The sequence below is a fragment of the Salmo salar genome, chromosome 10, assembly GCF_965601325.2.
Source record: "Salmo salar chromosome 10, fSalSal1, whole genome shotgun sequence".
In the NCBI taxonomy this organism is placed as follows: Eukaryota; Metazoa; Chordata; class Actinopteri; order Salmoniformes; family Salmonidae; genus Salmo; species Salmo salar.
This window is the reverse complement of record NC_138300.1, coordinates 118,373,963-118,399,099: the sequence shown is the minus strand read 5'-3', so window position 1 is coordinate 118,399,099 and position 25,137 is coordinate 118,373,963. Positions and strand designations below refer to the sequence as shown.

At 40.7% G+C, this 25,137-nt stretch overlaps 1 protein-coding gene across 1 annotated transcript in view; it reads right to left on the bottom strand.

The window, feature by feature from the left end:
- The window catches only part of LOC106561694 (netrin-4), a 48,979-nt gene that overhangs the window by 8,149 nt on the left and 15,693 nt on the right, over positions 1-25,137 (bottom strand). Inside the window, exons 3-8 of the mRNA XM_045688490.2 lie at positions 17,983-18,255; positions 15,242-15,368; positions 14,620-14,808; positions 6,283-6,499; positions 3,176-3,294; positions 2,909-2,977 (exon numbers count right to left, since the gene is read on the bottom strand). Coding sequence (XP_045544446.2) covers positions 2,909-2,977; positions 3,176-3,294; positions 6,283-6,499; positions 14,620-14,808; positions 15,242-15,368; positions 17,983-18,255 — 994 coding nt within the window. The remainder of the gene's footprint in view (positions 1-2,908; positions 2,978-3,175; positions 3,295-6,282; positions 6,500-14,619; positions 14,809-15,241; positions 15,369-17,982; positions 18,256-25,137) is intronic.

Here is a 25,137-nt window from a genome sequence, read left to right as displayed (position 1 = left end):
ATAGAACTTCGGAAGCATTTTCCTCAAATTTGCTTGTTTAATTCTCCAGCTACAATAAATGTGGCCTCAGGATATGTGGTTTCCAGTTTGCACAAAGTCCAGTGTAATTCCTTGAGGGCCGTCGTGGTACAGGCTTAAGGGTGAATATACACTACCGTTCAAAAGTTTGGGGTCACTTAGAAATGTCCTTGTTTTTGAAAGAAAATTTATTTTTTTGTCCATTAAAATAACATAAAATCGATGAGAAATACAGTGTAGACATTGTTAATGTTGTAAATGACTATTGTAGCTGAAAACAGCAGATTTTTTATGGAATATCTACATAGGCGTACAGAGGCCCATTATCAGCAACCATCACTCCTGTGTTCCAATGGCACGTTGTGTTAGCTAATCCAAGTTTATAATTTTAAAAGGCTAATTGATCATTAGAAAACCCTTTGCGTTATTTTAGCACAGCTGAAAACGGTTGTACTGATTAAAGAAGCAATAAAACTGGCCTTCTATAGACTAGTTGAGTATCTGGAGCATCAGCATTTGTGGGTTCAATTACAGGCTCAAAATGGCCAGAAACAAAGAACTTTCTTCTGAAACTCATCAGTCTTGTTCTGAGAAGTGAAGGCTATTCCATGTGAGAAATTGCCAAGAAACGACTCCCTTAAGAGACCACGCAAACTGGCTCTAACCAGAATAGAAAGAGGAGTGGGAGGCCCCGGTGCACAACTGAGTAAGAGGACAAGTACATTAGAGTGTCTAGTTTGAGAAACAGACACCTCACAAGTCCTCAACTGGCAGCTTAATTAAATAGTACCCACAAAACACCAGTCTCAATGTCAACTGTGAAGAGGTGACTCTGGGATGTTGGCCTTCTAGGCAGAGTTGCAGAGAAAAAGCCATATCTCAGACTTGTCAATAAAAAGAAAATATTAAGATGGGCAAAAGAACACAGACACCGGACAGAGGAAGATTGGAAAAAGTGTTATGGACATACAAATCTAAATTTGAGGTGTTCAGATCACAAAGAAGAACATTCGTGAGACACAGAAAAAATGAAAAAATGCTGGAGGAGTGCTTGACGCCATCTGTCAAGCATGGTGGAGGCAATATGATAGTCTGGGGGTGCTTTGGTGGTGGTAAGGTGGGAGATTTGTACAGGGTAAAAGGGATCTTGAAGAAGGAAGGCTATCACTCCATTTTGCAACGCCATGCCATACCCTGTAGACTGCGCTTAATTGGAACCAATTTCCTCCTAGAACAGGACAATGACCCAAAAGCACAGCTCCAAACTATGCAAGAACTATTTAGAGAAGAAGCAGTCAGCTGGTATTCTGTCTATAATGGAGTGGCCAGCACAGTCACCGAATCTCAACCCTATTGAGCTGTTGTGGGAGCAGCTTGACCGTATGGTAGAAGTGCCCATCAAGCCAATCCAACTTGTGGGAGGTGCTTCAGGAAGCATGGGGTGAAATCTCTTCAGATTACTAGAATACTAGAATGCCAAAGGTCTGCAAGGCTGTAATTGCTGCAAATGGACGATTTTTTGACGAAAGCAAAGTTTGAAGGACACAATTATTATTGTAATGAAAATCATTATTTATAACCTTGTCAACATCTTGACTATATTTCCTATTCATTTTGCAACTAATTTCATGTATGTTTTCATGGAAAACAAGAACATTTTTAAGTGACCCCAAACTTTTGAACGGTAGTGTACACGGCTGTGACTATAACCGAAGAGAATTCTCTTGGAAGGTAATACGGTCAGCATTTGATTGTGAGGTATTGTAGGTTGGGTGAACAAAAGGACTTGAGTTTCTGTATGTTATCACAATCACACCATGAGTAGTTAATCATGAAACATACACCACTGCCTTTCTTCTTCCCGGAGAGTTCTTTATTCCTGTCTGCGTGATGTACTGAGAACCCAGCTGGCTGTATGGACAAGGACAGTATTTCCAGAGAGAGCCATGATTCCATGAAACAGAGTATGTTACAGTCCCTGATATCTCTCTGGAAAGAGATCCTCGCCCTGACCTTGTCCACTTTATTGTCCAGAGACTGAACATTAGCAAGTAATATACTAGGAAGCCGTGGATGATGTGCACGCCTCTTGAGTCGGACTAGAAGTCCACTCAGAATACCTCTTCTCCACCGGCGCCGTCTTGGAGCAGCCTCTGGGATAAGTTAAATTGCCCTGGGGGGTACGAACAAAGGATCCAATTCGGGAAAGTTGTGTTCCTGGTCGTAATGCCGCCGATCTGATATCCAAATGTTCTTTCCGGCTGTATGTAATAGTACAAAAAACGTTCTGGGCTAATGTAAGAAATAACACCCCAAAAAAACAAAATACTGCAAAGTTACTTAAGAGCTAGAAGCAGAGCTGCCATGTCTGTCTGCGCTATCTTGCCAGTAGATCATCTGTAAATAAGTTTAGTTGATATTCATGTTTACCAATACTGATACCTGTTACGTTTGGGTCCTGTCTAATTCTTTCTGCAAGCGGTTTAATTGCCAGTGCAAACAGGTGGGGGGGGATTTCCTTTTCAATTCTGATGGCATCGTTCACTACAGCCTGGTCCCACATTTCTTTGTGCTCTATAGCCAACTTCTGTGGTCGTCGTTATGCATAGCAGGCCCATGGGAGTTGGCTAACATAGGAGTGGTTAACCTCAAACATCTCCTTTTCATCTACAACCAACTCTGCTTTATGTTCTCCTATTGTTTAAGAGTCTTTTCATATCTTGTAAAGTTCTCAGACAAAGAAGAGTACAACACCAGGTGGATCCATAGGAGACAAATTAAGACATTTGGCTTTTTAGCATGCATGGATAATGCTATGATTAATATTATTGTTTTCCCAGGAACTTTTCCCATGTGTATCTTTCTTAATATTACTGTATGTCCCACCTACCGTAGTCATACTCATTGGCACAGAAGAGTTTGGGGCTGCCTATAGTCATCACCTTACATTGACATTTCTCTGGAAAGACAGGGGAAAAAAGAACATGTACAGTACATTACGCTTATACATTATATATCCGTGTGTGTGTGTGTGTGTGTGTGTGTATAGATGTGTGTGTGTATAGATGTGTGTGTGTGTGTGTGAGTGTGTCTGCTTTTCTTCATGTGTGCGTGCCTACATGCGTACCCATGCTTTTGTGTATAACCCATGACTCACCAGAGTGGTGCAGTGCAGAGAACAGCTCCTCCACCCTAAACGGTGTTGCTAGCTCACTACTGCTAGGTTCTCTGTGTATGTGTCTGTCACCTCCTGTATAGTACACGTCCAGATCTGATCTGTAACACAACACAACACATCACAACACATCACAACAACACATCACAACACAACACATCACAACAAAACACATCACAACACATCACAACACAACACATCACAACACAACACATCACAACACAACACATCACAACACATCACATCACAACACAACAACACATCACAACACAACACAACACAACACATCACAACAACACAACACATCACATCACAACACAACACATCACAACACAACACAACAACACATCACAACAACACATCACAACACATCACATCACAACACAACACATCACAACACAACACATCACAACACAACACATCACAACACATCACAACAACACATCACAACACATCACAACACAACACATCACAACACAACATCACAACACATCACAACACAACAACACAACATAACAACACATCACAACACATCACAACAACACAACATAACAACACATCACAACACATCACAACAACACATCACAACACATCACAACACATCACATCACAACACAACACATCACAACACATCACAACAACACAACACATCACATCACAACACAACACATCACAACACATCACAACACAACACATCACAACACATCACAACACATCACAACAACACATCACAACACATCACATCACAACACATCGCAACACAACACAACACATCACATCACAACAACACATCACAACACATCACAACACATCACAACACAACAACACAACATAACAACACATCACAACACATCACAACAACACAACATAACAACACATCACAACACATCACAACAACACATCACAACACATCACAACACATCACATCACAACACAACACATCACAACACATCACAACAACACAACACATCACATCACAACACAACACATCACAACACATCACAACACAACACATCACAACACATCACAACACATCACAACAACACATCACAACACATCACATCACAACACATCGCAACACAACACAACACATCACAACACATCACAACACATCACAACACATCACATCACAACACATCACAACACATCACAACACATCACAACACATCACAACACATCACAACACATCACATCACAACACATCACAACACATCACAACAACACATCACAACACATCACATCACAACACATCGCAACACAACACAACACATCACAACACATCACATCACAACACATCACAAAATATCACAGAGAAAACTCTGGTCAAACATAGCACTGCTAGCCATACAATCGATGAATACACCTCTACATACTTTACTTGAATTAAGATAAACACTACTCCATTAATAACGTCATCCCCAGGTTCAATTGCTACCACACAGAGAGCCATCTGGGTAGAGGAGACTACACCCCAGAGAGAGGAGACTACACCCCAGAGAGAGGAGACTACACCACACAGAGAGCCATCTGGGTAGAGGAGACTACACCCCAGAGAGAGGAGACTACACCACAGAGAGAGGAGACTACACCACAGAGAGAGAAGACTACACCATAGAGAGAGGAGACTACACCACAGAGAGAGGAGACTACACCATAGAGAGAGGAGACTACACCACAGAGAGCGGAGACTACACCATAGAGAGAGGAGACTACACCACAGAGAGAGGAGACTACACCACAGAGAGAGGAGACTACACCACAGAGAGAGGAGACTACACCACAGAGAGAGGAGACTACACCCCAGAGAGAGGAGACTACACCCCAGAGAGAGGAGACTACACCACAGAGAGAGGAGACTACACCCCAGAGAGAGGAGACTACACCCCAGAGAGAGGAGACTACACCACAGAGAGAGGAGATTACACCACAGAGAGAGGAGACTACACCACAGAGAGAGGAGACTACACCACAGAGAGAGCCGTCTGGGTAGAGGAGACTGCACCCCAGAGAGAGGAGACTACACCACAGAGAGAGGAGACTACACCACAGAGAGAGAAGACTACACCATAGAGAGAGGAGACTACACCACAGAGAGAGGAGACTACACCATAGAGAGAGGAGACTACACCACAGAGAGCGGAGACTACACCATAGAGAGAGGAGACTACACCACAGAGAGAGGAGACTACACCACAGAGAGAGGGGACTACACCACAGAGAGAGGAGACTACACCACAGAGAGAGGAGACTACACCCCAGAGAGAGGAGACTACACCCCAGAGAGAGGAGACTACACCACAGAGAGAGGAGATTACACCACAGAGAGAGGAGACTACACCACAGAGAGAGGAGACTACACCACAGAGAGAGCCGTCTGGGTAGAGGAGACTATACCACAGAGAGAGCCGTCTGGGTAGAGGAGACTGCACCCCAGAGAGAGGAGACTACACCACAGAGAGAGGAGACTACACCACAGAGAGAGGAGACTACACCATAGAGAGAGGAGACTACACCACAGAGAGAGGAGACTACACCATAGAGAGAGGAGACTACACCACAGAGAGAGGAGACTACACCATAGAGAGAGGAGACTACAACACAGAGAGAGGAGACTACACCACAGAGAGAGGAGACTACACCACAGAGAGCGGAGACTACACCATAGAGAGAGGAGACTACACCACAGAGAGAGGAGACTACACCACAGAGAGAGGAGACTACACCCCAGAGAGAGGAGACTACACCATAGAGAGAGGAGACTACACCACAGAGAGAGGAGACTACACCACAGAGAGAGGAGACTACACCATAGAGAGAGGAGACTACACCACAGAGAGAGCCGTCTGGGTAGAGGAGACTACACCACAGAGAGAGCCGTCTGGGTAGAGGAGACTACTTCATTAAGGGTCTGATGAATTATTCATTGATGTCAATGAGAGACTTTCAGGTGAGTTACAGTAAACTAAAATCACTAGTGAATATGCATAGGCTGTGTCTCATATGGCTCACTATACATTTGAACAGGGCCAATAGAGAATATAGGGTGCTATTTGGAACGCAGCCTACTATATGAATCCATAGACACTTACCCAGACAAGCAGTCCCCAGTGTAGGGGTCACAGTCCCCCCCTGTACAGTCACACGGTCTGCACCCGTAACCATGGAAGCCCCAGAACCCTACAATGCATCTGTCACAGAGAGGACCGCCCACGCCCGATCTGCAGGTGCATGCCCCGTTGCTAGGGTTACAGAGGTCCTGGCCACCTGAGATCGCGGGTCTAGACCCTACAGGGTGGCAGGCGCATGCTGTTGGTATGGGGTAAGAGGAGGGACAAACAGAACAGATCAGAGAGGGAGAGTTTAGCACATTCCTACCATTGTATCCAGTCGCCTTCGGGAAAGGTTTCTTGACCTTATTCAGAAACAAAATGCTCCGTCCATTCCATACGTCCCAGACAAAACAACAGCACAAACACACACACACGAACACACACACCACACACACACACACATGAACCCACACACACACACACACACACACACACACACACACACACACACACACACACACACACACATGAACCCACACACACACACACACACACACACACACACACACACACACACCAACCCATGAACACACACACACACACACACACACACACACACACACACACACACACACACACACACACACACACACACACACACACACACACACACACACACACACACGCATGTTGTACACTCCCTATAAACTAGAGAAACAAACTCCATAAGTGGCGAGACGGCGACAGGACAGGAGGGAGGGAGGATTTAACCCTGAGGATATATCACACACACAACTGTAAAAACACACTACTGTTAAAACACACTACTACTGTAAAAACACTACTACTGTAAAAACACACTACTGTAAAAACACACTACTGTAAAAACACACTACTGTTAAAACACACTACTGTAAAAACACACTACTGTAAAAACACACTACTGTAAAAACACACTACTGTTAAAACACACTACTGTTAAAACACACTACTACTGTAAAAACACACAACTGTAAAAACACACTACTGTAAAAACACACTACTGTAAAAACACACTACTGTAAAAACACACTACTGTTAAAACACACTACTGTAAAAACACACTACTGTAAAAACACACTACTGTTAAAACACACTACTGTAAAAGCAAAAAGTAAATAATTCTCCCTCCACACTGTCATTTTTCTAGTTGATGGACTCCCCTGATGAAGGATAGGATTTGTGTGTGTGTATATGTGTGTGTAGAGTATCTGTGTGTGTATGTATGTGTGTATGTACAGTATCTGTGTGTGTATGTATGTTTGTATGTATGTGTGTATGTACAGTATCTGTGTGTGTATGTATGTGTGTATGTATGTGTGTGTGTAGAGTATCTGTGTGTGTATGTATGCGTGTATGTATGTGTGTATGTATCTGTGTGTATGTGTGTGTGTGTAGAGTATCTGTGTGTGTGTATGTAGAGTATCTGTGTGTGTATGTATGCGTGTATGTATGTGTGTATGTATCTGTGTGTATGTGTGTGTGTATGTATTTGTGTGTATGTATGTGTGTATGTATCTGTGTGTATGTGTGTGTGTATGTGTGTGTGTATGTATGCGTGTATGTATGTGTGTATGTATCTGTGTGTATGTGTGTGTGTGTGTATGTGTGTGTGTGTGTATGTATCTGTGTGTATGTATCTGTGTGTGTGTGTATGTATGTGTGTATGTATGTGTGTATGTACAGTATCTGTGTGTGTATGTATGTGTGTATGTATGTGTGTGTGTAGAGTATCTGTGTGTGTGTGTGTGTGTATGTATGTGTGTATGTATGTGTGTATGTACAGTATCTGTGTGTGTATGTATGTGTGTATGTATGTGTGTATGTACAGTATCTGTGTGTGTATGTATGTGTGTATGTATGTGTGTGTGTAGAGTATCTGTGTGTGTATGTATGTGTGTATGTGTGTATGTATGCGTGTATGTATGTGTGTATGTGTGTGTGTATGTGTGTATGTATGCGTGTATGTATGTGTGTATGTGTGTGTGTATGTGTGTGTGTATGTGTGTGTGTATGCGTGCCTGTGTGTGAGCACACTTGTGTTTCTCTTTCTCTCAAACACAGTTTGTTTGTTCTTTAAAAGGCCGAAGCGAAAGAGGCTGCCTGGGGAAAGGGACAGGAATGGGAAAAATGTGCCTCGCATGGAGCATGGGAAACTCATCTATTGTTTTCAATTACTGTCACATTCCTCAAAGATGTGGTCGATCTTCTAGTCCTACACTGAAAAGTATTCAAGGAATCAGTATTGTATAAGTTGGCAATACCATAGTTGGCATTGTCATCGCAGTGGTTCTATTCAGACATCCTGTATAGAACCACTGTTGTTACTACGTTATTACTTTGTTGTTACTAGGTTGTTAGTTTGTTGTTACTACGTTATTACTTTGTTGTTACTATGTTGGTACTACGTTGGTACTACGTTGTTACTACGTTGTTACTACGTTGTTACTACGTTGTTACTACGTTGTTACTACGTTGTTTATTACTACGTTGGTACTACGTTATTACTACGTTGGTACTACGTTTTCACTTTGTTGTTACTACGTTGTTACTACGTGATTCCAACGTTGGTACTACGTTATTACAACATTGGTACTACGTTATTACAATGTTGGTACTACGTTAGTACTACATTGCTAGTTTGTTGTTACTATTTTGTTACTAGGTTGTTAGTATGTTGTTACTAGGTTGTTAGTTTGTTGTTACTAGGTTGTTAGTTTGTTGTTACTATGTTGTTACTACGTTATTAGTTTGTTGTTACTACGTTGTTAGTTTGTTGTTACTACGTTGTTAGTTTTTTTTAGTTTGTTGTTACTACGTTATTAGTTTGTTGTTACTATGTTGTTACTACGTTATTAGTTTGTTGTTACTATGTTGTTACTACGTTATTACAACATTGGTACTATGTTGTTACTTTGTTGTTACTACGTTACTATGTTGTTACTACGTTACTATGTTGTTACTACGTTGTTAGTTTGTTGTTACTACGTTGTTACTACGTTGTTAGTTTGTTGTTACTATGTTGTTACTACGTTACCATGTTGTTACTACGTTGTTAGTTTGTTGTTACTACGTTGTTACTACGTTATTAGTTTGTTGTTACTACGTTGTTAGTTTGTTGTTACTACGTTGTTAGTTTGTTGTTACTACGTTGTTAGTTTTTTTTAGTTTGTTGTTACTACGTTATTAGTTTGTTGTTACTATGTTGTTACTACGTTATTAGTTTGTTGTTACTATGTTGTTACTACGTTATTACAACATTGGTACTATGTTGTTACTTTGTTGTTACTACGTTACTTTGTTGTTACTACGTTGTTAGTTTGTTGTTACTACGTTGTTAGTTTGTTGTTACTACGTTGTTAGTTTGTTGTTACTACGTTGTTAGTTTGTTGTTACTATGTTGTTACTACGTTGTTAGTTTGTTGTTACTACGTTGTTAGTTTGTTGTTACTATGTTGTTAGTTTGTTGTTACTATGTTGTTACTACGTTATTAGTTTGTTGTTACTATGTTGTTACTACGTTATTACAACATTGGTACTATGTTGTTACTACGTTACTATGTTGTTACTACGTTACTATGTTGTTACTACGTTGTTAGTTTGTTGTTACTACGTTGTTACTACGTTATTAGTTTGTTGTTACTACGTTGTTAGTTTGTTGTTACTATGTTGTTACTACGTTATTACAACATTGGTACTATGTTGTTACTTTGTTGTTACTACGTTACTTTGTTGTTACTACGTTACTATGTTGTTACTACGTTGTTAGTTTGTTGTTACTACGTTGTTAGTTTGTTGTTACTAAGTTGTTACTACGTTGTTAGTTTGTTGTTACTATGTTGTTAGTTTGTTGTTACTATGTTGTTACTACGTTGTTAGTTTGTTGTTACTACGTTATTAGTTTGTTGTTACTATGTTGTTAGTTTTTTGTTACTATGTTGTTACTACGTTATTAGTTTGTTGTTACTATGTTGTTACTACGTTGTTAGTTTGTTGTTACTACGTTGTTAGTTTGTTGTTACTACGTTATTAGTTTGTTGTTACTATGTTGTTACTACGTTATTAGTTTGTTGTTACTATGTTGTTAGTTTGTTGTTACTATGTTGTTACTACGTTATTACAACATTGGTACTATGTTGTTACTTTGTTGTTACTACGTTACTATGTTGTTACTACGTTACTATGTTGTTACTACGTTGTTAGTTTGTTGTTACTACGTTGTTACTACGTTGTTAGTTTGTTGTTACTACGTTATTAGTTTGTTGTTACTATGTTGTTACTACGTTATTACAACATTGGTACTATGTTGTTACTTTGTTGTTACTACGTTACTATGTTGTTACTACGTTACTATGTTGTTACTACGTTGTTAGTTTGTTGTTACTACGTTGTTACTACGTTATTAGTTTGTTGTTACTACGTTGTTAGTTTGTTGTTACTATGTTGTTACTACGTTATTACAACATTGGTACTATGTTGTTACTTTGTTGTTACTACGTTACTATGTTGTTACTACGTTGTTAGTTTGTTGTTACTACGTTGTTAGTTTGTTGTTACTACGTTGTTAGTTTGTTGTTACTACGTTGTTAGTTTGTTGTTACTATGTTGTTACTACGTTGTTAGTTTGTTGTTACTACGTTGATAGTTTGTTGTTACTATGTTGTTAGTTTGTTGTTACTATGTTGTTACTACGTTGTTAGTTTGTTGTTACTACGTTATTAGTTTGTTGTTACTATGTTGTTAGTTTGTTGTTACTATGTTGTTACTATGTTATTAGTTTGTTGTTACTATGTTGTTACTACGTTATTAGTTTGTTGTTACTATGTTGTTACTACGTTGTTAGTTTGTTGTTACTATGTTGTTACTACGTTATTAGTTTGTTGTTACTACGTTGTTACTAGGTTGTTAGTTTGTTGTTACTACGTTGTTAGTTTGTTGTTACTATGTTGTTACTAGGTTGTTAGTTTGTTGTTACTACGTTGTTAGTTTGTTTTTAGTTTGTTGTTACTATGTTGTTACTACATTATTAGTTTGTTGTTACTATGTTGTTACTACGTTATTAGTTTGTTGTTACTATGTTGTTACTACGTTATTACAACATTGGTACTATGTTGTTACTTTGTTGTTACTACGTTACTATGTTGTTACTACGTTGTTAGTTTGTTGTTACTACGTTATTAGTTTGTTGTTACTACGTTGTTAGTTTGTTGTTACTACGTTGTTAGTTTGTTGTTACTATGTTGTTACTACGTTGTTAGTTTGTTGTTACTACGTTGTTAGTATGTTGTTACTACGTTGTTAGTATGTTGTTACTATGTTGTTACTACGTTATTACTTTGTTGTTACTACGTTACTATGTTGTTACTACGTTGTTAGTTTGTTGTTACTACGTTGTTAGTATGTTGTTACTACGTTGTTAGTTTGTTGTTACTATGTTGTTACTACGTTGTTAGTTTGTTGTTACTACTATGTTAGTTTGTTGTTTGTTGTTACTACGTTATTAGTTTGTTGTTACTATGTTGTTACTATGTTATTAGTTTGTTGTTACTACGTTACTAGGTTGTTAGTTTGTTGTTAGTTTGTTGTTACTATGTTGTTACTACGTTATTAGTTTGTTGTTACTATGTTGTTACTACGTTGTTAGTTTGTTGTTACTATGTTGTTACTACGTTGTTAGTTTGTTGTTACTACGTTGTTACTAGGTTGTTAGTTTGTTGTTACTACGTTGTTACTAGGTTGTTAGTTTGTTGTTACTATGTTGTTACTACGTTACTATGTTGTTACTACGTTGTTAGTTTGTTGTTACTACATTGTTACTAGGTTGTTAGTATGTTGTTACTATGTTGTTACTACGTTACTATGTTGTTACTATGTTGTTAGTTTATTGTTACTATGTTGTTACTACGTTATTAGTTTGTTGTTACTACGTTGTTAGTTTGTTGTTACTATGTTGTTACTACGTTATTACAACATTGGTACTATGTTGTTACTTTGTTGTTACTACGTTACTTTGTTGTTACTACGTTACTATGTTGTTACTACGTTGTTAGTTTGTTGTTACTACGTTGTTACTATGTTGTTACTATGTTGTTACTACGTTGTTAGTTTGTTTTTACTACGTTGTTAGTTTGTTGTTACTATGTTGTTACTACGTTGTTAGTTTGTTGTTACTACGTTGTTAGTTTGTTGTTACTATGTTGTTACTACGTTGTTAGTTTGTTGTTACTATGTTGTTACTAGGTTGTTAGTTTGTTTTTACTACGTTGTTAGTTTGTTGTTACTATGTTGTTACTACGTTGTTAGTTTGTTGTTACTACGTTGTTAGTTTGTTGTTACTATGTTGTTAGTTTGTTGTTACTATGTTGTTACTACGTTGTTAGTTTGTTGTTACTACGTTGTTAGTATGTTGTTACTACGTTGTTAGTATGTTGTTACTATGTTGTTACTACGTTATTACTTTGTTCTTACTACGTTACTATGTTGTTAGTTTGTTGTTAGTTTGTTGTTACTATGTTGTTACCACGTTGTTAGTTTGTTGTTACTACGTTGTTAGTTTGTTGTTACTACGTTATTAGTTTGTTGTTACTATGTTGTTACTATGTTATTAGTTTGTTGTTACTACGTTACTAGGTTGTTAGTTTGTTGTTAGTTTGTTGTTACTACGTTACTAGGTTGTTAGTTTGTTGTTAGTTTGTTGTTACTATGTTGTTACTACGTTGTTAGTTTGTTGTTACTATGTTGTTACTACGTTGTTAGTTTGTTGTTACTACGTTGTTACTACGTTGTTAGTTTGTTGTTACTACGTTGTTACTAGGTTGTTAGTTTGTTGTTACTACGTTGTTACTACGTTGTTAGTTTGTTGTTACTATGTTGTTAGTTTATTGTTACTATGTTGTTACTACGTTGTTAGTTTGTTGTTACTACGTTGTTAGTTTGTTGTTACTATGTTGTTACTATGTTGTTACTACGTTGTTAGTATGTTGTTACTATGTTGTTACTACGTTATTACTTTGTTGTTACTACGTTGTTAGTATGTTGTTACTATGTTGTTACTACGTTATTACTTTGTTGTTACTACGTTACTATGTTGTTAGTTTGTTGTTAGTTTGTTGTTACTATGTTGTTACTACGTTGTTAGTTTGTTGTTACTACGTTGTTAGTTTGTTGTTACTACGTTATTAGTTTGTTGTTACTATGTTGTTACTATGTTATTAGTTTGTTGTTACTACGTTACTAGGTTGTTAGTTTGTTGTTAGTTTGTTGTTACTATGTTGTTACTACGTTATTAGTTTGTTGTTACTATGTTGTTACTACGTTGTTAGTTTGTTGTTACTATGTTGTTACTACGTTGTTAGTTTGTTGTTACTACGTTGTTACTAGGTTGTTAGTTTGTTGTTACTACGTTGTTACTAGGTTGTTAGTTTGTTGTTACTACGTTACTATGTTGTTACTACGTTATTAGTTTGTTGTTACTACATTGTTACTAGGTTGTTAGTATGTTGTTACTATGTTGTTACTACGTTACTATGTTGTTACTATGTTGTTAGTTTATTGTTACTATGTTGTTACTACGTTGTTAGTTTGTTGTTACTACGTTGTTAGTTTGTTGTTACTATGTTGTTACTACGTTATTACAACATTGGTACTATGTTGTTACTTTGTTGTTACTACGTTACTATGTTGTTACTATGTTGCTAGCGTGTTGTTACTATGTTGTTACCATGTTGTTACTATGGTCTGAGGGGTATAGTACAAAGCAGGATCACAAAGTTGGCCAAAATAAGATGGGCATGATCTAATTGATTCAACAACCAAAAACACATATCTATGATTTGACCTCTGTTCCCTGCTATCTGAATGATTTGACCTCTGATCCCTGCTATCTGAATGATTTGACCTCTGTTCCCTGCTATCTGAATGATTTGACCTCTGTTCCCTGCTATCTGAATGATTTGACCTCTGATCCCTGCTATCTGAATGATTTGACCTCTGTTCCCTGCTATCTGAATGATTTGACCTCTGTTCCCCGCTATCTGAATGATTTGACCTCTTGTTCCCTGCTATCTGAATGATTTGACCTCTGTTCCCTGCTATCTGAATGATTTGACCTCTGTTCCCTGCTATCTGAATGATTTGACCTCTTGTTCCCCGCTATCTGAATGATTTGACCTCTTGTTCCCTGCTATCTGAATGATTTGACCTCTGTTCCCTGCTATCTGAATGATTTGACCTCTGTTCCCCGCTATCTGAATGATTTGACCTCTGTTCCCTGCTATCTGAATGATTTGACCTCTGTTCCCTGCTATCTGGACAGGCAGAGGGTATTTATTCTCTTACGTGTGCAGGAGTCAGCGGCAGAGTTAGGTCTGCTGGGGTGTCTGTAGAACCCTCGACGGCAGCTCTGGCAGTGTCTGCCCTCTGTGTTGTGGCGGCAGGCGTCACACACACTCCCACTACGCCGTCCCGATGCCAGCCACACACCACGGTCAAAGTGACAGCTATCTGCATGGCCGTTACACTTGCACTCTGTAAAAGAGAGAAGGAAGCTCCTAAGATAAGCGTGCAAAACTCTGACTTTCATGTAAATCATTATTGACGTCAATGGGAGACTTGTACAACATGTTTGAGTTAAGTGCAAAGATCTCAAGTCAGAATACCACCTTCAAAGCATTTCTGTTTTCCCATTGCTTCCTTTCGCTCAAAGGTAAAGTAAAGATACTAGGTTTCATTAACATTTGCATCAAGGGGTCATTTCTGAATGTGAATGTTTCAACAACAACAAAAAGACAGATCCCTTTGAGAGTATTGAATAGGTAAAAGAGGATATACCTACTGAATTCTACATGAGTACTACTACTACTACTACTAATAAAAAAGACATCTGGCTGTGTGTATCGGGTAATGTACTTGTTGTGTACGTGGTTCTGCTGGTTGACCTTCCTGGCCTTGTAAGACTCACTCTTGCATTCATGAGGTGCTCCTATGATGCCGTTGGCAGCTTGCCAGGGCTGGTCATTGTAGAGGGGAACACAGTGCTCACAGTGGTCACCAGCAGTGTTGTGTCTACACACACATTTCCCATGGACCTGCCGCAGGGGAGAGAGAAAGCCATGTTTACTGTAATAGGGAACACAGATATAGACACACATGCAGTAAACACACACACACACATTTCCCATGGACCTGCCGCAGGGGAGAGAGAAAGCCATGTTTACTGTAATAGGGAACACAGATATAGACACACATGCAGTAAACACACACACACACATTTCCCATGGACCTGCCGCAGGGGAGAGAGAAAGCCATGTTTACTGTAATAGGGAACACAGATATAGACACACATGCAGTAAACACACACACACATTTCCCATGGACCTGCCGCAGGGGAGAGAGAAAGCCATGTTTACTGTAATAGGGAACACAGATAGACACACATGCAGTAAACACACACACACACACACTTCCCATGGACCTGTCGTAGGACAGGAGCAGAGGGGAGACTGAAAACATGGTTCATTGTAATAGACAAGCCACACACAGTAGTAGTGCAGTGGCGACCCGTCATTCAGGGCAGAGCCCCACCTGTTTTGAGCCCCACAAATATTTTGCACCAAAAAATAATAATAATAAAAAAAGATATATATATATATATATTTGCAAATTGATATGTGACACGTATTAATGCCAAAATAACATGCAAAACAGGCAAGTCCCCCCCAAAAAAATATATATAATTTTTTTTTTAATTGTGGGGGAGGCTTGACTGTTTTGTATGTTATTTTGGCATTAATACGTGTCACATATCAGTTTGCAAACAATGTAAAATATATATATATATATCATTGAGCTAATAAAGCCGCATACAAACAGGCAGCTCCAAAATGCAGGTGTTTCAGCCTAGCTCAGTGCTTTCTGTGGTGGTGGGGCAGGCCAGTAGAAAATAGGAGCATTGCACCGTGATTGGCTCAGCATTGCACCGTGATTGGTTCAGTGTTCTGTCACTCATGGGGACACTGTCACTAGCCTTTAGTATGGCTAGACATAAAGAATGTGAGCCCTTTGGCTGCTGCCATAGAGTTACATTAGAAGTGCCCTTCCAAGAAGGCTCAAGGTCAGATAAAATGATGTCAAATCACGTTATATCTACAGTGGCTTTGACTGGACTGATCATGGCAACGTCTTACTTTCAAAATCTTAGCTAGCAGTCATCGTCATAAATAAAGTAGACAATCTACTGGCAAATCCTTTTTAATCCTTGTCATATGAAGATAAATTGTATCGGTGCTCATCGGCCATAAACATTACATTTTACTCATGCTCTTACCCAGAGCAACTTACAGTAGTGAATGCATACATTTCATTAAAAAAAATTCCCGTACTGGTCCCCCGTGGGAATCGAAGCCACAACCCTGTCATTGCAAACACCATGCTCTACCAACTGAGCCACACGGGACATTACACAACAAGTTCGAAATCGCAAATTCAACAATGAGTTGTTTGGAAGGAATCAGTGACAGTGGCTAACCACAAGCATTGCAACTGAGAAGTCAGACTGGGAAAATACATTTTGAACGGTCATCCAACTCGGAATTGTAAAAAAAATTATTTGATGACAAAATTTGCCAACGAAGGACCGCCGCGCACAACAAGGTGAGTCCAAAAATGTGTTATATGCTGCTGCATAAATGATAGGAAGATGAGATAGGGAGATGGGAAATAGGGTCAGCTACATCAGCTATGTTTTTTTTAAAAGGCAGTAAATGAGGCTGAATTCATTGTTTCGCTGCCAGACAAGGCTCCGCTGATAACCAGGTGTAGAAGTGATAAGGATTCATTCCATGGTGCTGGAAAGAAAGCTCTGCTGTTGGTACAGCTTTATGTAGGCGCTAACAGTTTGTGGGCACTGCTTGTCACTGTTATAGTGCAATTCATGTATTGTTTAGTGTTGTGTAGTGTAGTGGCTTTACTGGCATGCATCTAAAAAATACAAAACAATTGGGTTGAGTTTGCCCCACCAACATTTACATGCTAAAATCACCAGTGAAGCAGTGCATTTTCTACTTTGCAGTAAATGTGGATTGCACAGTGCAGTGTGGAACATCCTTAATTACATTCCCACCACTGTTTGACTATAGCTTCCAATGTTTACTATATGAGAAAGGCTGATGTTATTCCACTGGCAGTTTCTACTCTCAGTGGGAAAAATATGTTTACGCTACTATATGGCGTTGTACACTATAATTAAGGTTTCCTCATAGTCATAATCCCGTAATGGAAGGTAAATCTGTGGATAAATATAGTCTTCAGTAAAGCCTAGAGGCTCCGCATTAAAGCACCACTACACAGATGTAGAACCCAAGGGGTGGTGGGAATGGAGAGTGCCAGAAACAATAACACATTTACACACATTTACACACACACACACACACACACACACACACACACACACACACACACACACACACACACACACACACACACACACACACACACACACACACACCCCCCCGGAATAAACACAAGCCGCTCCATACACACAAACATTCGGCAGCACAAACACAGAAATACACAACATCCCTGACTGTTTTTGTTAACAGAGTGTGATGTGATGATTGAAGTCTTTTGGAGAAGCGCTAATAGACACAGACATAAGTGGTCAGTTGTGATTGGTTGTTCGTGCTGCTCTTCACCCTTACTCACCACGTGATTGCTCCTCTGCCTGGCGGGGCGGTACCCATTGGCAGGCACACAGTGCTCGGCGTGCCCGTTGCAGAGGCAGCTGCCCTTGACGATGAAGTCATAGATGGCATAATGGTTTGTGGGCAGTGCCTGGGTATCTGGGTCTTTAGCCTGGCAGGGGCAAGGCTGGCGCTGCAGCAGACGCACCCGCAGGTTGGTGACCATCAACTGAGTCTGGGCTGCTGGGCCGTAGGGGTCCAGTGAGTGCCAGGGGGACAGGGCGCGATAGATCACCTAGAGAGGGGAGAAGAGTGGGTCAGAGTTCACAGTAAGATAAATCTGGCAGATCAAATCAAACTTTATTTGTCACGTGTGTAGACCTTACCATGAAATGCCTACTTACATGCCCTTAACCAACAGTGCAGTTCAAGAAGAGTTAAGAAAATATTTACCAAATAAACTAAAGTAAAAAATAATAAAAAGTAACACAATAACATAATAACAGCAGTGTACAAAACAAATGGGGGGGGGGGGTCAATGTAAATAGTCCGGTGGCCATTTGATTAGTTGTTCAGCAGTCTGATGGCTTGGAGGTAGAAGCTGTTAAGGAGCCTTTTGGTCCTAGACTTGGCGCTCCGGTACTGCTTGCCGTGCGGTAGCAGAGAAAACAGTCTATGACTTGGGTGACTGGTGTCTCTGACAATTTTATGGGCTTTCCTCTGACACCACCTAGTATATAGGTCCTGGATTTTTATTTTTCACCTTTATTTAACCAGGTACAGTGAGGGAAAAAAGTATTTGATCCCCTGCTGATTTTGTACGTTTGCCCACTGACAAAGAAAGTATCAGTCTATAATTTTAATGGTAGGCTTATTTGAAGAGTGAGACAGAATAACAACAAAAAATACATGAAAACGCATGTCAAAAATGTTATAACTAGATTTGCATTTTAATGAGGGAAATAAGTATTTGACCCCCTCTCAATCAGAAAGATTTCTGGCTCCCAGGTGTCTTTTATACAGGTAACGAGCTGAGATTAGGAGCACACTCTTAAAGGGAGTGCTCCTAATCTCAGCTTGCTACCTGTATAAAAGACACCTGTCCACAGAAGCAATCAATCAATCAGATTCCAAACTCTCCACCATGGCCAAGACCAAAGAGCTCTCCAAGGATGTCAGGGACAAGATTGTAGACCTACTACACAAGGCTGGAATGGGCTACAAGACCATCGCTAAGCAGCTTGGTGAGAAGGTGACAACAGTTGGTGCGATTATTCGCAAATGGAAGAAACACAAAAGAACTGTCAATCTCCCTCGGTCTGGGGCTCCATGCAAGATCTCACCTCGTGGAGTTGCAATGATCATGAGAACGGTGAGGAATCAGCCCAGAACTACACGGGAGGATCTTGTCAATGATCTCAGGGCAGCTGGGACCATAGTCACCAAGAAAACAATTGGTAACATACTACGCCGTGAAGGACTGAAATCCTGCAGCTCCCGCAAGGTCCCCCTGCTCAAGAAAGCACATATACATGCCCGTCTGAAGTTTGCCAATGAACATCTGAATGATTCAGAGGACAACTGGGTGAAAGTGTTGTGGTCAGATGAGACCAAAATGGAGCTCTTTGGCATCAACTCAACTCGCCGTGTTTGGAGGAGGAGGAATGCTGCCTATGACCCCAAGAACACCATCCCCACCGGCAAACATGGAGGTGGAAACATTATGCTTTCGGGGTGTTTTTCTGCTAAGGGGACAGGACAACTTCACCGCATCAAAGGGATGATGGACGGGGCCATGTACCGTCAAATCTTGGGTGAGAACCTCCTTCCCTCAGCCAGGGCATTGAAAATGGGTTGTGGATGGGTATTCCAGCATGACAATGACCCAAAACACACGGCCAAGGCAACAAAGGACTGGCTCAAGAAGAAGCACATTAAGGTCCTGGAGTGGCCTAGCCAGTCTCCATACCTTAATCCCATAGAAAATCTGTGGAGGGAGCTGAAGGTTCGAGTTGCCAAACGTCAGCCTCGAAACCTTAATGACTTGGAGAAGATCTGCAAAGAGGAGTGGGACAAAATCTCTCTTGAGATGTGTGCAAACCTGGTGGCCAACTACAAGAAACGTCTGACCTCTGTGATTGCCAAGAAGGGTTTTGCCACCAAGTACTAAGTCATGTTTTGAAGAGGGGTCAAATACTTATTTCCCTCATTAAAATGTAAATCATTTTATAACATTTTTGACATGCGTTTTTCTGGATTTTTTTGTTGTTATTCTGTCTCTCACTGTTCAAATAAACCTACCATTAAAATTATAGACTGATCATTTGTTTGTCAGTGGGCAAACGTACAAAATCAGCAGGGGATCAAATCGTTTTTCCCCCTCACTGTAGGCCAGTTGAGAACAAGTTCTCATTTACAACTGCAACCTGGCCAAGATAAAGCAAAGCAGTGCGACAAAAACAACAACACAGAGTTACACATAAACAAACGTACAGTCAATAACACAATAGAAAAATCTATGTACAATGTGTGCAAATGCAGTAAGGTAAGGCAATAAATAGGCCATGGAGGCGAAATAATTACAATTTAGCATTAACACTGGAGTGATAGATGTGCAGATGATGATGTGCAAGTAGAGATACTGGGGTGCAAAAGAACAAGAGGATAAGTAACAATATGGGGATGAGGTAGTTGGGTGTGCTATTTACAGATTGGCTGTGTACAGGTACAGTGATCGGAAAGCTGCACTGACAGCTGATGCTTAAAGTTAGAGAGGGAGATATAAGACAGTGATTTTTGCAATTCGTTCCAGTCATTGGCAGCAGAGAACTGGAAGGAAAGGCGGCCAAAGGAAGTGTTGGCTTTGGGAGTGACCAGTGAAATATACCTGCTGGAGCGCGTGCTACGGGTGGGTGATGCTATGGTGACCAGTGAGCTGAGATAAGGCAGGGCTTTACCTAGCAAAGACTTTTAGATGACCTGGAGCCAGTGGCGATGAATATGTAGTGAGGGCCAGCCAACGAGAGCATACAGGTCGCAGTGGTGGGTAGTATATGGGGCATTGGTGACAAAACGCATGGCACTGTGATAGACTATATCCAATTTGCTGAGTAGAGTGTTGGAGGATATTTTGTAAATGACATTGCCGAAGTCAAGAATCGATAGGAGAGTCAGTTTTACGAAGGTATGTTTGGCAGCATGAGTGAAGGAAACTTTGTTGCCAAATAGGAAGCCGATTCTAGATTTCATTTTGGATTGGAGATGCTTAATGTGAGTCTGGAAGGAGAGTTTACAGTCTAACCAGACACCTACAGTGGGGAAGAAAAGTATTTAGTCAGCCACCAATTGTGCAAGTTCTCACACTTAAAAAGATGAGAGGCCTGTAATTTTCATCATAGGTACACTTCAACGATGACAGACAAAATGAGAAAAAAAATCCAGAAAATCACATTGTAGGATTTTTAATGAATTTATTTGCAAATTATGGTGGAAAATAAGTATTTGGTCAATAACAAAAGTCTATCTCAATACTTTGTTATATACCCTTTGTTGGCAATGACACAGGTCAAACGTTTTCTGTAAGTTTTCACAAGGTTTTCACACACTGTTGCTGATATTTTGGCCCATTCCGCCATGCAGATCTCCTCTAGAGCAATGATGTTTTGGGGCTGTCGCTGGGCAACACTGACTTTCAACTCCCTCCAAAGATTTTCTATGGGGTTGAGATCTGGAGACTGGCTAGGCCACTCCAGGACCTTGAAATGCTTCTTACGAAGCCACTCCTTTGTTGCCCGGGTGGTGTGTTTGGGATCATTGTCATGCTGAAAGACCCAGCCATGTTTCATCTTCAATGCCCTTGCTGATGGTAGGAGGTTTTCACTCAAAATCTCACGATACATGGCCCCATTCATTCTTTCCTTTACACGGATCAGTCGTCCTGGTCCCTTTGCAGAAAAACAGCCACAAAGCATGATGTTTCCACCCCCATGCTTCACAGTAGGTATGGTGTTCTTTGGATGCAACTCAGCATTCTTTGTCCTCCAAACACGACGAGTTGAGATTTTACGAAAAAGTTCTATTTTGGTTTCATCTGACCATATGACATTCTCCCAATCCTCTTCTGGATCATCCAAATGCTCTCTAGCAAACTTCAGACGGGCCTGGACATGTACTGGCTTAAGCAGGGGGACACGTCTGGCACTGCAGGATTTGAGTCCCTGGCGGCGTAGTGTGTTACTGATGGTAGGCTTTGTTACTTTGGTCCCAGCTCTCTGCAGGTCATTCACTAGGTCCCCCGTGTGGTTCTGGGATTTTTGCTCACCGTTCTTGTGATAATTTTGACCCCACGGGGTGAGATCTTGCATGGAGCCCCAGATCGAGGGAGATTATCAGTGGTCTTGTATGTCTTCCATTTCCTAATAATTGCTCCTACAGTTGATTTCTTCAAACCAAGCTGCTTACCTATTGCAGATTCAGTCTTCCCAGCCTGGTGCAGGTCTACAATTTTGTTTCTGGTGTCCTTTGACAGCTCTTTGATCTTGGCCATAGTGGAGTTTGGAGTGTGACTGTTTGAGGTTGTGGACAGGTGTCTTTTATTACATTTACATTTACATTACATTTAAGTCATTTAGCAGACGCTCTTATCCAGAGCGACTTACAAATTGGTGCATTCACCTTATAATATCCAGTGGAACAACCACTTTACAATAGTGCATCTAAATCTTTTAAGGGGGGGTTAGAAGGATTACTTTATCCTATCCCAGGTATTCCTTAAAGAGGTGGGGTTTCAGGTGTCTCCGGAAGGTGGTGATTGACTCCGCTGTCCTGGCGTCGTGAGGGAGCTTGTTCCACCATTGGGGTGCCAGAGCAGCGAACAGTTTTGACTGGGCTGAGCGGGAACTGTGCTTCCTCAGAGGTAGGGAGGCGAGCAGGCCAGAGGTGGATGAACGCAGTGCCCTTGTTTGGGTGTAGGGCCTGATCAGAGCCTGAAGGTACGGAGGTGCCGTTCCCCTCACAGCTCCATAGGCAAGCACCATGGTCTTGTAGCGGATGCGAGCTTCGACTGGAAGCCAGTGGAGAGAGCGGAGGAGCGGGGTGACGTGAGAGAACTTGGGAAGGTTGAACACCAGACGGGCTGCGGCGTTCTGGATGAGTTGTAGGGGTATAATGGCACAAGCAGGGAGCCCAGCCAACAACGAGTTGCAGTAATCCAGACGGGAGATGACAAGTGCCTGGATTAGGACCTGCGCCGCTTCCTGTGTGAGGCAGGGTCGTACTCTGCGAATATACTGATAACAAGTTCAAACAGGTGCCATTAATACAGGTAACGAGTGGAGGACAGAGGAGCCTCTTAAAGAAGAAGTTACAGGTCTGTGAGAGCCAGAAATCTTGCTTGTTTGTAGGTGACCAAATACTTATTTTCCACCATAATTTGCTAATAAATTAATTAAAAATCCTACAATGTGATTGTCTGGATTTTTTTTTCTCATTTTGTCTGTCATAGCTGACGTGTACCTATGATGAAAATTACAGGCCTCTCTCATCTTTTTAAGTGGGAGAACTTGCACAATTGGTGGCTGACTAAATACTTTTTTTCCCCACTGTAGGTATTTGTAGTTGTCCACATATTCTAAGTCAGTATCGTCCAGAGTATTGATGCTAGTGAGGGCAGCAATCGGGTGAAGAGCATGCACTTAGTTTTACTTGCATTTTAAAGCAGTTGGAGGCCTCGGAAGGAGTGTTGTATGGCATTGAAGCTCGTTTGGAGGTTTGTTAGCACAATGTCCAAAGAAGGACCAGATGTATACAGAATGGTGTCGTCTGTGTAGAGGTCGTCTGCGTAGAATCACCAGCAGCAAGAGCGACATCATTTATATATACGGTGTTTGCTTTAGCAATCTCACTAGTATAAAGACCTCCTCCATTCCTGCCATTATTGAAAGAGATTGTGATACCTCACATCTCAAAATTGGGTTACTTAATGTTAGATCCCTCACTTCCAAGGCAGTTATAGTCAATGAACTAATCACTGATCATAATCTTGATGTGATTGGCCTGACTGAAACATGGCTTAAGCCTGATGAATTTACTGTGTTAAATGAGGCCTCACCCCCTGGTTACACTAGTGACCATACCCCCCGTGCATCAGGCAAAGGCGGAGGTGTTGCTAACATTTACGATAGTAAATTTCAATTTACAAAATAAAAAACAATGACGTTTTCGTCTTTTGAGCTTCTAGTCATGAAATCTATGCAGCCTACTCAATCACTTTTTATAGCTACTGTTTACAGGCCTCCTGGGCCATATGCAGTGTTCCTCACTGAGTTCCCTGAATTCCTATCGGATCTTGTAGTCATAGCAGATAATATTCTAATTTTTGGTGACTTTAACATTCACATGGAAAAGTCTACAGACCCACTCCAAAAGGCTTTCGGAGCCATCATCGACTCAGTGGGTTTTGTCCAACATGTCTTTGGACCTACTCACTGCCACAGTCATACTCTGGACCTAGTTTTGTCCCATGGAATAAATGTTGTGGATCTTAATGTTTTTCCTCATAATCCTGGATTATCGGACCACCATTTTATTGCGTTTGCAATTGCAACAAATAATCTGCTCAGACCCCAACCAAGGAGCATTAAATGTCGTGCTATAAATGTTCAGACAACCCAAAGATTCCTTGATGCCCTTCCAGACTCCCTCTGCCTACGCAAGGACGTCAGAGGACAAAAATCACTTAACCACCTAACCGAGGAACTCAATTTAACCTTGCGCAATACCCTAGATGCAGTTGCACCCCTAAAAACTAAAAACATCTGTCATAAGAAACTAGCTCCCTGGTATAGAGAAAATACACGAGCTCTGAAGCAAGCTTCCAGAAAATTGGAACGGAAATGGCGCCACACCAAACTGGAAGTCTTCCGACTAGCTTGGAAAGACAGTACCGTGCAGTATCGAAGAGCCCTCACTTCTGCTCGATCATCCTATTTTTCCAACTTAATTGAGGAAAATAAGAACAATCCGAAATTTCTTTTTGATACTGTCGCAAAGCTAACTAAAAAGCAGCATTCGCAAATGGAGGATGTCTTTCACTTCAGCAGTAATACATTTATGAACTTCTTTGAGGAAAAGATCATGATCATTAGAAAGCAAATTACGGACTCCTCTTTAAATCTGC